The 15056-nt window shown below is 41.6% G+C and overlaps 1 protein-coding gene across 2 annotated transcripts in view; it reads right to left on the bottom strand.

Moving 5' to 3' along the window:
- Window positions 1-15056, bottom strand: part of LOC112250872 (phosphatidylinositol 3-kinase regulatory subunit gamma) — a 293219-nt gene that overhangs the window by 32723 nt on the left and 245440 nt on the right. The window contains exon 1 of one of the 2 annotated variants that reach the window (XM_042321585.1): window positions 9385-9851. The exons of the other annotated variant lie outside the window; for it this stretch is intronic. Coding sequence (XP_042177519.1) covers window positions 9385-9496 — 112 coding nt within the window. The 5' untranslated portion in view covers window positions 9497-9851. Of the gene's footprint in view, window positions 1-9384; window positions 9852-15056 lie in introns of those variants that run through there. 2 annotated transcript variants of the gene reach the window in all.

Genomic DNA, 15056 nt, shown 5'->3' with positions numbered 1-15056 from the left:
CCAAAGAGAGAGACAGCGACAGAGAATAAAGAGTAAGATAATGGTTCTAAAGTGTGTTTCAATGTGTAGAGGAAGAATCACCAGAACCAACACAGCCTTGTCTGTCTGCCGTGACTCACTTCTGTAAGTGACTTATGTCATTGCCCCATATAGCATCATTCCAGCAGCAGGGGACAGAAATGTACTGGTGATTTTCCATTCAATGAAGAAGCTACCCAATTCTAGTGCTACCCTGCAAACCCACACCCCATCACTGCACCTTACACACACACACACACAACACACACAATGGGAGGGGAGTAGTCGTGTTGCCATTGGGAACCGAGGTCAGCCCTCCCCTGGGGCAGCACTCCACCTGTGCTAATCACCCACGGCAACGGACACAAAGACACACACACGGAGCTGGCCCCCGGCGTTACATTCTAACTGTCACAGAGCCTCTCACATTTCAATTCCACTGTAAGAAATATATCAATGAACATCTGCACAACGCTCATCCCTTCTCTGTCGCTCTCTTTCTCCACCCCAGTTTCTCTCTTGCCTTCTCTCTATTTCTCTTTCTCTGCTGGGCCCAGGGATTAGACCCCCCCCCACAGGATCCCACAAAGTGAATCCCATGCCGAAATAACATCTAAAAACAGGAGTACACAAGAAGAGAGAAAAGCCCAGACAGGCAACCAAAAACATTGCGTATGTGTTCTGTAGGGGCCGAGCTGTGAGCTGGCACTGAGTGGAAGACGAGATTAATATGCGGTCGGATCACACACTGGTGAGCTCATACCCCCTGGGGAGAGAAGAGGAGGAGTAGAGAAGAAGAGCGGGGCTATATTCTTCCACCTCCCCGAGACACACCGCCGCTATCCGCCACTCTATACACCTACCGCCTGCCTGGGGTAACGCAGCTAGGGTCCTTTCTCGATAGCCCAGGAGATGTTACGTAAAAGCCAAACACACAACACAGTGCATATTTCCCTTTGAAACCTATTGTTTATATCAAAGCTACCGGTTGTTTCATTCAATGTCTCCACTGACAATCCCTGGCTCAATGGAAGAAGCTTGCTAACATTGGTGATCATGTAATACAACTGATGTTGGTTGTTATCACTCTGTAGCGACACCAGCACACATAAAACACAACCATCAACCATTGACAGGTTAATCACAGCAGGAGATGGTGATTGTGTTTCCAACACCAGGACACGTTTAGACATTGTTGTTTTGAAACAGATCTGGCAACATGATTAGTGTGACATTTTGGCTGTTTGCCAACTGGCTCATACATCTGGGTTTACATGCATAAGATGCACAGCGTTACTATCACCATTATACATGCATGGTAGTATTACTGTTATCTTTTCATAGATAGAGAGCCAACCCAGTGTGCATACAACATGATCAAGATATTTTTTTCTGGTTGGAACGTCATATAACCAGATCACAACTTGATTAAAACGTCTTTTTCACAATGTCCAGGGTGGGAAATGTACTTTTTGGTCAACCAGCCACTGTAGTAGATTTTTTTTAAATCTACCAGCCACTCACATTTTTTACCAGCCCAATTTTTTTTCTTTATAATTAACCAAAAATTACAACAACAAAAATTATAAAAAATGACAAAAAGTATGCTTTCTAATGTTTCAAAAACAAGAAATGTATTCGTAGTAAGAAGTTTTGGACTATATTGATTAATTGAATTTAATTAGTGACCTGCGTCTTTTAACCAATGTTTGTTAAAATAAATAATTTCGATACAATAACAAAAACAGATAAATAGTTTCGCAAATGAACATCAACAATCAACAAAGTCCTCTCCTGCTACAAAATGCGGAGTGATTTGTCTTATTTATTATTATAGTTCAGGGCTCTATGCTGACATTTTTTACAAGGATTAAATGATGTGCTCCTAAGTAGAAATGCAGAAGCACACAAATAAATCTAGGAGAACAATGACTAAAAGTTCATGAACAAAAGTTTTTGGTAGCAATCCATGCTCGATCAAGTGCAAACATTAGGTGAGACAAAAAATGTCAGCTAGCCCTTTAAGGGATGGGCCGTTACCGTGGTAATTTAGACACTCACTTGGCTGTAATGAAAAAAATCTTGACTGAGATGTCTTCCTAACAGCAGACAGTTGCAGCAAACTTAAACTAACATCATTGAAAAACAACCTAGCATGTGAACAAAACGATGTAACTGGCCAAGAAACACAAGGACAAAGTTCCACTTCAGTAGATTTTCTTGTAAATTCAAAAAGAAAAGTATGTGAACCCTTTGAAATTACCTGGATTTCTGTATAAATTGGTCATCAAATTTGATCTGATCTTCATCTAAGTCACAACAATAAACAAACATAGTGTGCTTAAACTAATAACAAACAAATGATTGTATTTTTCTTGTCTAGATTGAATACATCATTTACACATTCACAGTGTAGGTTAGAAAAAGTATGTTAACCCCTAGACTAATGACTTCTCCAAAAGCTCATTTGAGTCAGTAGTCAGCTAACCTGGAGTTCAATCTATGAGGCGAGATTGGAGATGTTGGTAATAGCTGCCTTGCTCTATAAAAAACTCACAAAATGTGAGTTTGCTATTCACAAGAAGCATTGCCTGATGTGAACCATGCCTCAAACAAAAGAGATCTCAGAAGACCTAAGATTAAGAATTGTTGACTTGCTTAAAGCTGGAAAGGGTTACAAAAGTATCTCTAAAAGCCTCGATGTCCATCAGTCCACGGTAAGACAAATTGTCTTTAAATCGAGAAAGTTCAGCACTGTTGCTACTCTCCCTAGGAGTGGTCGCCCTGCAAAGATGACTGCAAGAGCACAGCGCAGACTGCTCAAAGAGGTTAAGAAGAATCCTAGAGTGTCAGCTAAAGACTTACAGAAATCTCTGGAACATGCTAACCTCTCTGTTGACGAGGCTGCGATATGTAAAACACTAAACAAGAATGGTGTTCATGGGAGGGCACCACGGAAGAAGCGACTGCTGTCCAAAAAAACCCATTGCTGCACGTCTGAAGTTTGCAAAAGTGCACCTGGATGTTCCACAGCGCTACTGGCAACATATTATGTGGATAGATGAAACTACAGTTGAGTTGTTTGGTAGGAACACACAACACTATGTGTGGAGAAAAAAGGCACAGAACACCAACATCAAAACCTCATCCCAACTGTCATGTATGGTGGAGGAAGCATCATGTTTTGGGGCTGCTTTGCTGCCTCAGGGCCTGTACAGCTTGCTATCGTCAACAGAAAATGAATTCCCAAGTATATCAAGACATTTTGCAGGAGAATGTTAGGGTATCTGTCCACCAATTGAAGCTCAACAGAAGTCGGGTGATGCAACAGGACAACAACCCAAAACACAGAAGTAAATTAACAACAGAATGGCTTCAAAAGAAGACAATATGTCTTCTAGAGTGGCCCAGTCAGTGTCCTGACCTCAACGCAATTGCAATGCTGTGGTAAGACTACAAGAAGGGCAGTTCACACCAGACATCCCAAGAATATTGCTGAACTGAAACAGTTTTGTAAAGAGGAATGGTCCAAAATTCCTCCAGACCGTTGTGCGGGTCTAATCCAACTACAGAACACGTTTGGTTGAGGTTATTGCTGACAAAAAATGGCCAACCAGTTATTAAATACAAGGGTTCACATTAGAGGTCAACCGATTAATCGGAATGGCCGATTAATTGGGGCCGATTTCAAATTTTCATAACAATCGGAAATCGGTATTTTTGGGCGCCAAATTTTTTTTTCACCTTTATTTCATCTTTATTTAACTAGGCAAGTCAGTTAAGAACACATTCTTATTTTCAATGACAGCCTAGGAACGGTGGGTTACCAGATTTTCACCTTGTCAGCTCGGGGGATCCAATCTTGCAACCTTACAGTTAACTAGTCCAACGCAATAACGACCTGCCTCTCTCTCGTTCCACTCCACAAGGAGACTGCCTGTTACGCGAATGCAGTAAGCCAAGGTAAGTTGCTAGCTAGCATTAAACTTATCTCATTAAAAACAATCAGTCATAATCACTAGTTAACTACACATGGTTGATGATATTACTAGATATTATCTAGTGTGTCCTGTGTTGCATATAATCTGACTGAGCATACAAGTATCTAAGTATCTGACTGAGCAGTGGTAGGCAGAAGCAGGCGCGTAAACATTCATTCAAACAGCACTTTCGTGCATTTTGCCAGCAGCTCTTTGTTGTGCGTCAAGCATTGTGCTGTTTATGACTTTAAACCTATCAACTCCCGAGATGAGGCTGGTGTAACCGAAGTGAAATGGCTGTCTAGTTAGCGTGCGCTAATAGCGTTTCAAACTTCACTCACTCTGAGCCTTGGGGTGGTTGTTCCCCTTGCTCTGCATGGGTAACGCTGCTTCGATGTGGTGGCTGTTGTCGTTGTGTTGCTGGTTCGATCCCAGGGAGGAGTGAGGAGAGGGACGGAAGCTATACTGTTACACTGGCAATACTAAAGTGCCTATAAGAACATCCAATAGTCAAAGGTTAATGAAATACAAATGGTATAGAGGGAAATAGTCCTATAATAACTACAACCTAAAACTTCTTACCTGGGAATATTGAAGACTCATGTTAAAAGGAACCACCAGCTTTCATATGTTCTCATGTTCTGAGCAAGGAACTATCGGTATCGGCTTTTTTGGTCCTCCAATAATCGGCATCGGCGTTGAAAAAAATCATAATCGGTCGACCTCTAGTTCACATACTTTTCCCACCCTGCACTTTGAATGTTTACACGGTGTGTTCGATAAAGACCTGACATTGTATAATTGTTTGTGTGTTATTAGTTTAAGCAGACTGTGTTTTTCTATTTCTGTCACCTAGATGAAGATCTTTTATGCAGAAATCCAGGTATTTCCAAAGGGTACATGTACTTTTTCTTGTCACTGTATATCTTTTAGTTCAATATTCTACTGCAATCCATCAGGATTTACAAAACCCTATTCTTATCCCATTTATTTCCATCAATAATTAATCAAATTATTGCACCTGAAATTAACCCTGAAAATATTACAATTATATTTTCCCCTAACTGTTTTAAGCAATTTACTCCAATGGGCTAACTCAGGGTCACACAGAGTGTTTCTTGGTAGTCTTAAAACAAATCTACTTTGAAACAAAAGTATACACCTCACACACATGGTTATGGGCTTTAAAAAAGAAGACACCTGTACCATGTCAGATTTTGAGTGTAAATGTCCTCAATTCTTAATTTGCATACCAATATTACAGTTTATATACATCCCAGAAGACTGAAATTTAAGAAAACCGTTTGACACAGAAACACCAGATTTTTAGCATAAAAAATATATAAATAAAATAAGAATTATAAAATTATGAAAAATATTAATACAATTCCACCCATGAGGCCACTAGAGGGCGATTTGGTCATTTGACTCCAGGAAAGGGGTATACCATAATGGTGCACTCATTTATTTTTTATTTCAGTAGCTAATAAGGAGGTAGGCATATCAGTTCCAACTAAAACTTGGATTGGAATCTGTGCCTCGCGCACAGAAATAAATCTCTGTGCGCAAGCAGCCTGCTTGCTTGAGCCTTCACATGCCCGGTAGGCTACACAACAACACAGCTGGAAAACAACGACAGTTTCTCGAAATGTACACATACAACTTCCAAAAGATTTGACCAGGTAGTCCCTGTTCTCCTGCATTCATGTTTAACTTTTGTAAGGAATGCAGCGGTTTGTTGGGGAGAAAAACATCATCTACAGTTTTGCTAGCTGGCTAACATTAGCGCTCTGGCTAATCCTCCATGGACATGGTAAGTTTAAATTTTTACCTGTTGTAGCTAGCTAGCTAAAGTTTACATTTTGATATCTGTTTAGTTAATGACAGTAAATGTGTGTTTGCGTAAGAGAGAGTGAGAGATGATCACAACTTTAGAAAACATTGTCATGTCAACATGTTTCTTGATTCATCAGGGATCCATGTATTTTTGTGTATTTTGTATTTGACAATACGATATATTTTGCCTCAATATACCCCTCAACACTCATTCTAACGTTACACCGCAACTGTCTTTTTCAATTCTTGATTCTCTTTTTTTGTAGGAATCTTCTAGATTGGATGGAAGGATGGAAGAGGGAACAAAGGGAAGGAATACAGGAGTTATCCAGCCTGTAAATAGCCTATGTTTCGCTGTCTCTCTCTGCCTCCCCGTCTGTCTGCCTAACTGCCAGATTGCTGGGGGGCAACATAGTCAATGTACTTGCTAGGCTAAGTCTAACTTACTGAAGACCTTAGGCCTTCTGTGGTAGCTAGGTTACTGATCATAATGGTTAATATTGATTTGTCTCTGTCTTTACAGTTCCTGAAACATGTCAATGACCTGATGCATGGCCTCTACAGCAGTCCTTGGCCACCTACTTCGTTACCAGTGACCTATTCTGCCACATCCCAGCTAAAGAAGAAAGGAAAGAGATTTGCCAATGACAGCAATTTCTAACTATGTTTGTTGCAGGAATGATATGACATACCAACATAACTTTAGAAAAACATAATATTTTATTGTCTCTCTATACATACCTCGATTTTTGCATGTACCTTTCTTTTTTTAAGACTGCCAAGCAGTCCTCAATTTTGGGAACTTCTGTCTGGGACAACGTCCTCAGGATTATGGAGTGGTGTGTTTAAAAAATGTTGTTTGAATATTAAGCAAAACTTTAACATTTAGAGATGAGTAAAAAAAAAAACGTCCAACTAGTCACATTTTTGATATCCTCTTTCTTAAAATGTTTGAGATTTAGTTAATGTCCCACTTCAATATGAAGGGACAGAGGAGAAAACATGCCCTTGACACCACTCGTGTGCTCCATTGTAATTGGTAAGTAAATGTGAGCAGTGGAGACATTTGGCATAGACAATGAGACATTTTTTGTAGATTCTGACTGTTAAAGATATTTTACTGTGCGTTACTGTTATGTCGTGTCCTGCGTGCCCACATTATGCATATCATTCATTTATTTTCTTCTCTTTTTAAGCTTACCGTAAGTGCAATGAAAAGCCAGAAAAGTCAGGAGGTTGAAGTTCTAAAATATGCCATTGACGTCGGAGTGGATGAGGACGCAAAGTATGTATATGAGCAAGTTGCTCTTAAAAAAAAAAGACATCTAAGCTATAACTGCCACAAACTTTTTCAACTAGGACCACACAGTTTCTTCAGGAATGTAGTTATTTTATAATCTCAGATTGATACAGTTGTAATGCGCTGATTCTCTTCACCGCAGAGCTGACCCGTCACACCACTCTTCAAGAGGGCCACTACGCGCCAGATCGACTCCTGTGCCCAGTCCTTGATGAGGATCTACCCCATTACACCACTAATTAATCATTAATACATTTTTTTTTTAAACGGGCCTTTATATACTCTGTCCTAGTCTTTCTATGCGTGTAATGTCTTGGATTATGAAACAAGGACTGTATGCAGATGTGCTAAAAATTGTTCAAATGTAAGAATATGCTACAGATGTAACCTTAACTGGTAGCTATGGAAACAAACATTAATGTAATGAACAATGTTTTTAACATACAACTTTTTCCCCTGCAATACTTTTTACAGTAGGTAATAAGCTGTAGTCAGGTGGTCATTACCAGGTTATGATGAGGTCTTAACTATGATCAGTACATAATAAAGCACATAATATAGTGGTCACAATTATGACCGATTGGTCTTATGTTGGTCAGTAAAATACATCATATTTTGGTTTGTAAAAATACATTTAAAAAACCGGATGTCTTTAAAACCAGCTATTGCCCATTGGGTACTGACTCACTTGTTAGTTCATTTGACAGTAGCGTTGTAGCCTATACTGTAGGCTATGTCTTTTAGAGTAGGCCTATAGTTGAGTTGCATTGCAGAAGTGAAGCTGGACTATAGTCAGCTCGAGGCTATATATCTAAATGCCATCTTAAAACGGTCTCTCTATCGGTTCCCAGCCTATGCATGACCTCATAGTGAATGCGTGAAACCCTTGTGAATCGCAAAGCCATTGCATTGACAGCACATATAAATGGAAATGGACTACACATAGGCTATAGGAGAATGCCCCCTCCCCCCTCCACCACCGACATAAAGCCCCCTTTTCTCAAGCGATATCATCCCACTTGCCCCGGATGACAATGGAGAGGGTTGCTGTACACGCAGAACTGGATACTGTAACAGTCCACTTCAGAAGGTGCCAATATTCTAAAATCGTCCTATCAAGGGCATGGGACAGGGGGGAGAAAGAGCTACCGGCAAAATATATTCCGTGCAATTCAAAAGCATCCCCTGCTCCATCCGCTGAGCGTCCTACATCTGCGGTATTAATTCAAGAAGAGGGGGAAGGGGGATGGGAGTCGAATGACACTTGCACAAAATGCCAAGAAATGACTCAAATAGAGTTAAACATCCTATATGACAGTCGGTCAGAATCATGCGCAGATATTATGCATGACATCTGTGCCTGGAGCAACGTTGATATAGATGAAACAGAGGGTTTTTTACTTCATTGACTTGTAACGCAATCTTTTCAGATCTCTTTCCCCTCCCCCACAACCTATGCTTCACAGGACTGAACACCTTTAACTATTTTGGAGAACCAGAATATTATATTGATGGTAAAACACGGTAAAGTAGAGTTTAGGTATGAACGGCATGAATACATATTGAATAGACTGCTATAAAAGAACAAAGCAAACTGACAAAAGTGATGGCCTTCGTGCTAAATGAATGAATGAATGAATGACTAAAGAAAAACGAATGAATATGCAGCCGACTAAATAACTATACTGAGGTCGTCCATTTGTATGATAGCGACAAATAAAGTTCATTGGTTCAATGAATAATGTCCATATGCGCGTGAAATGTTTATTAAAACGGAAGGGATTATTGCAGGATACACGGTAGCCTGTATCAATCTGCTGTTCATGTGATGTCACTCCGATAGACTCGTCATTTCTTTTTTTTGACAAAATTGTTACAAACTAAACAACGCATCTGATACATTATTTTATTTTTTAAAGATGCTAAAGGATCGTCATCACCGTTGCACTTGCAACAGTAGCAACGCGACTGGACGTTGACAATGTAGCGATGTTACAGCGAACGGAATAGAGAACTATAACGCATATTTCTGGATGCTTGTGTACTACTTGCGCATCTGTAATAACTACTGCAAAATTAAACAACAACGAAGTTCCCTTAATTAATAGGCTCGCTATCTAGACAGGCAGGTTTTTCTGGTAACGCGTTCTTCTCAAAGTTTTCACCATTCAATCCATATGACCCCCGCATCTACGAATATGATACATTACTCTACCACACAATGACTATCCAATAGTTTTAGTGGCCTACCTGGAGGTGGTTGGTCCATTTCAATGTAAAATATTAATTCTGTGGAATATGGCATCATCACGTCTCTCCAATCATTGTCTTCTTTTTCCGTAGTCCAAACTGTATTGTACATTGTCTTTATTTCACTTGCGAATGACACTTGTCCTTCTCCAAATGGATATTTAAAAAAAAGGATCACAGGTGAACAACGAAAAAACGTATACAACACTTGACTGATTTGATACTGCAATGTACTGTATATAGGACAGTTCAAATAAAACAGTCTCTGTTGATCTGAATCCCTGCTTCAGACAATAAATACGATGAGTTCTTCTCTAAAAGCACCAGGCTTCACTGCTCAGACATACAACTTCACTCTTCCAAAGGCCTATAAAATGATCTAACAGTCCTACAGAGCTGAAAGTAGATACCAGCTCTACCATCCAGTCCGTTCTTCGGGGACTGAGCAGTAGTCTTCATTTTAAGAACACTGACGGCGCCTAGGGAACCGTTCACATCATCTCGGCGATACCACCACAATCGGACACACGGGTGACAGCCGTTTCTAATAATGACGCATCGAAAATGGGTTTGCGCTTTCTCTGCGCTATATTCACAGACAACATTGTTATAACATACGGACGGTTGTATATGTATATGAACATATTTTGCTGTTCACTGGTTTATATATCATGTCAGTAATTTTCAAGTATCTAGTGGCATCATTTTACTGGCCCCCTTTCACACAAACACATTGGTATGCTCCCATCTACTTTCCAGAGGCTAAGAACTAGGCAGTACGCAGACTCCAGTGTTGGGAACCAATAGGAAATGACTTTACTTCAACTCTGTTGCCGGAGATTGAAGTTTTGTATTTACATTTTTTGCAACCTGGTATACCCTCCCGGCCAATGAACATCGCAGGGATGCAGGAAGTGAATTGCTGATTGGGTCAAACAGTACTATGAGGGACAAAGGGATGCAGGCCACAAGAGGAGAGAAAAGTGACACTAACATATCTAGTAATTGTTTTCTGAGCATGACCACAACTCATGGCCAGACACAAAACACACACTATGTTATACATATGGTACAACATGGGGGGTGGGGCTGATTGGCGTGTGTGTGTGTGTGTGTGTGTGTGTGTGTGTGTGTGTGTGTGTGTGTGTGTGTGTGTGTGTGTGTGTGTGTGTGGGGGAGTCCCCAGTTCCCCACCCCAGATGGCTAATGCCGGACACACAGCCCCTCTCTGTCAAGTATGTCAAAGTGTTTTAATTGACACTGTCTCTATCTGTGGTGGGGTGGTGCCACACAGGCCAGGCTGGACAGATGAAAGGGTAACAATGACACAGGAACTGCCTCTGCCCTGCATGGTGATCCACAGGAGATAGAGCCCTGGGAAACTAGAATAATCTGCTGTGTTTTATCTATGCATCAGTACGGGGTCCCTCTGAATCTCATGAATAATAGACGGGAGAGGCATCACACCGGCATTTGCATACTGTATTTATAATAATCACCAGCAGCAGTATGAATAAGTGTGTGTGTGTGTGTGTGAGAACTACCCCTCTTTGCCTCCTCCCTGCCACAACTAATTCTTCTGAGATCATTTGTTAGGAGTGTCAGTCAGGGATGTGTATTTGCCATCCTGTGATTCTGGCTTCTCTCAAGCATCTGCTACACAGGTGGTGTGTGTGTGTGTGTGTGTGTGTGTGTGTGTGTGTGTGTGTGTGTGTGTGTGTGTGTGTGTGTGTGTGTGTGTGTGTGTGTGTGTGTGTGTGTGTTTGTGTAACCACAGATGACCTCTGGGACTCAGGTGTTGGTTTGTTACTTCTGTAGACGCAGCAGCGCCTAGTGAAGCGCTGTAATGTGACGATGCAGCATCTAATAAGAGAGTTATTCCAAAAGGTCTTAAATAAAGGTATGTTTTAATAAACAATTTAAAACGTAGGCCTTCTTTAGGACTATAGAGTTCAGTAAACAAGTTTTAATCTCGTCTTGACATATCAGTGGATGCACAGTAGCTGTGTCTGAAATACAACATCTACGCAAGACTGGAACTCTTCTAACCTTTTAACGTAATCATTTAAATGAATTTATCTGTTTTTTTCCCCCCGGTTTTGTACACAAAAGCTAAAATGCCAAAAAGGGAGGTCCAGACTGACAGAGATTAACTGGGTGCCTATGGGACCAAATCACATTTAGAAACTTTGTCTATCTGTATGTGTGTGTGTGTGTGTGTGTGTGTGTGTTAGCAGATTTTCAGCCCTGATTTCTACGCATGGTTTCATGGCCCCTGTCTCAGTGTGCATGTGCTGCAACAGATCAGTGTTACAGAAAGACACTCCAGTTAGGTACAGCAGCTCTGCCTGTCAAAGTCCCCAGCGTATGTCGTCAACAGTGATTCCACTGCTCTGTGCGAGTGTGTGTGTGTGTACAGTGTATGTGCGTTGTGTTAAAACCCAGTAGATTGTGCATTGTGCGGCTCAAAGCCATACGGCAGGCATAAGCAGCCGTGAGAGAGGTCCTAATCTGCCTGGCTACAGTGCAAAACCAAGCTAACCAATGCCCAATCCCCCTCCAAAAAAATGGAACAAAAAAAAGTCAGACTTTTAAGTTGGGTTGTTGAAGTTTGAAAGGTACATGATTGCCTTGAGGATTTGGAAACCGCTCCCATGCATAGAGATGGAAGGGGGGAAGCATTTTCACTGCACACTGATGTGACCGCAGTCTGCTTGCCACATGACACATCATTCTGACGGTGCTATTTCTGTGCTGATTATCCATTGCCCTTAGCGCTTTCATATTTTGTCTGTAACTGTAATAAGTAGAGTGGAAAGTGCAGTTTAACTGTAGACACGAATAGGCTGTTCCATAGTCCCGCGCTAAACATAGACCTTTCTAGAGCAGGGGAGCCAGAGCACACACAGAAAGGGAACTGTTGCATAAGACGCTGTGGCGGTCTTGCATATATTATGTCTGAAAGTTGTGATAATATTACAGTGTCCAAATCCAAAGGCAGGAATAATTGTGCTCCCTGTTCCCTTTCCCTCCACTGTAAGGGTTTGATGATTATCCCTTTATTTTTTACAGACATCATTAGATTCTCTCCCTCTCTCTCTCTCTCTCTCTCTCTCTCTCTCTCTCTCTTTCGGTCTCCCTCTGCAGTAATATACAATATTATATAAAATAGTTGCATAAGCCATACAGGATTCAGGGTTACCTAATAGTGTGTGTTTGTGTGTGTGTATGTGCGTGTATGCCTGTTCGGCCCATTTGTGTGTACCGTATGTCAGAGCAGCAGCAGTAACAGCGTCCATGGGCTGCTAGCTGCAGGGATCATGTGGAGAGTGCCATACTGCCTGTATGTACACTGAGTGTACAAAACATTAGGAACACCTTCCTAATTTTGGAGTTGTTACCCCACTCCCCGTTTCTCTTCCCTCCACTCCCTTTTGCCCCTAGAACAGCCCCAATTCGTCGGGGTGTAGACACTACAAGGTGTCGAAAGCGTTCCACAGGGATGTTGGCCCACGTTGACTCCAACGATTCCCACAGTTGTGTCAAATTGGCTAGACGTCCTTTGGGTGGTGGGCCACTCTTGATACACACAGGAAACTGTTGAGTGTGGAAAAACCCGGCAGTGTTGCAGTTCTTGACACACTCAAACAGGTGCGCCTGGCACCTAGTACCATACTCTGTTCAAAGGCACTTAAATATTTTGTCTTGCCAATTCACCCTCTGAATGGCAGACATACACAATCCATGTCTCAATTGTCTCAAGGCTTAAAAATTATTCTTTAACCTGTCTCTTCCCCTTCATCTACACTGATTGAATTGGATTTAACAGGTGACATCAATAAGGGATCCTAGCTATCACCTGGATTCACCTGGTCAGTCTATGTCATGGATAGAGAAGGTGTTCCTAATGTTTAATACAGTCAGTGTATATGGTGAAGAAGCACTCCCCGTATGGAGCCACATCACCATATGGACATAAAACACTCTATTGGACATAAAACACTCTATTGGACATAAAACACTCAGTGTATATAATGTCCTCTCTGGAGAACCACAGAAGCGTATGAACGAACTAAAATATGAGTGTCAATCTGACTCTGACATCATCATGCATGTTGAGTCTGTCTCATCAGATATCTGCCTCAGCAAAGGCCATGAACCCCCCCTACAGAATATTTCTGACCTACAATATGGGACAGAGGGTTCAAATACAGTCCAAGCAGATTATGATTAAGAATAGAGGAAGTCATAATGTTTATGATCGAGAATATGATATTTCATTGGATCCTTAAGAGTCAATCTAAGCAACATTTAAAAAAAAAAATCTCAATAAAAATCAGTTAGTTTAAGATAGAGATATCTGTTTTTTGCATGGGCTGCATCTCAGACCATAAGACATCCCACAAATTGGTCATCTCACGAAAACGTCTGTAGCATCCGAACGCTTTGGCCTATAAACTAATATGACCCCACTGTGGAATGGGGTGACTCTAACGAACACAATGTTCTCTGTTTTGCTCTACGACACCCACAAGTGTCATGGGACTCATCTGAAGGTAACCCATACAAATGAATGGAAGTATGGTGGTAGTTTTGTGCCAACAAAAATAAGGGGTTAAATATATGTACTAAAAAAACAAAATTAGCTTTCTTATGTACCCTAGATATAGGGAAGACACTTCAAAACCTTATTCCTTATGATTTATTTATTTTTTGACATTTATGAATGTATTACTCAATGTGTTCTTATGGGCTATAGACGGCTTAGAGGTTAAAGAAAACATTACGTTGTATCTTTTGATTCTTTGATGCATTTCAGACCTAACAGATTCGAGCCTGATTGTCAAAAAAGCTGCCTGTCCAGTCTGTCTGTCCTACTGACACTCACTGTGGGAGAAATCTGCAGCAGCCAGCCAGCCAGCTAGGAGTCATGTGTGCACTAACACGAGCTAACCAATTAGCTGCACCGTCTGGAAGTTTCCAGGCATTGCTCTAATTCAGTGCGAAAACCCAGCCTCAGTTCCCGGTACTGGCTGAATAGGTCTTTGCCCAAACGCAACGACCAGAGAACCGTACGGCGAGTCTCCTGTTAGGCATGCATGGCGTATGCAGCTCTTCCCCAAAAACTAGACCCCGGCACCAAAGTGTTAATAACGCAGTGGAGTAGAATGAGTCGACCCCCCTCCTCTCTCTCACCTCCATCTCTGTTAGTGCATCAGCCAGTTACAGTGCCAAGCAGGGAGAGAGAGAGAGCGAAAGCAGTCCGGGCAAGGCAGTACCCCCGCTACACTCCACCCCCACCCTTTCGACAACCCAAATCTCTCCCCCCTGTTCTCTCTTTCCCTCTATCTTTAGTCTGCACCCTTGTTCCTCACCTTTATCCTTCTCATCTGCCCCAAACCCTCTTTCTCTATCGCTCTCTTTTTCTCTCTCTGGGGTGGCAGACAGACGGTGTGTTTGGAGCTCCTGTCCGCAGCAGAGCCGAGCCGGTATAAGGTGATGTCATCCTGCAATGTGAGCGTCCCTGTAGCACTGATGCAATACTCCGGTGACACTCTGTAATGAGCTGCTGGCAGGCACAACTGCTGAGCCTTCTCTCTTCCTATCACCATCCATTTCTCTCCTCTACCCTCCATTTCTCAATTTGGGTTTCTTCGCTTGATCCAAATCCC

This window comes from Oncorhynchus tshawytscha, linkage group LG01, assembly GCF_018296145.1.
Source record: "Oncorhynchus tshawytscha isolate Ot180627B linkage group LG01, Otsh_v2.0, whole genome shotgun sequence".
NCBI classification, from domain to species: Eukaryota; Metazoa; Chordata; class Actinopteri; order Salmoniformes; family Salmonidae; genus Oncorhynchus; species Oncorhynchus tshawytscha.
This window is presented reverse-complemented; position numbering and strand designations above follow the sequence as displayed.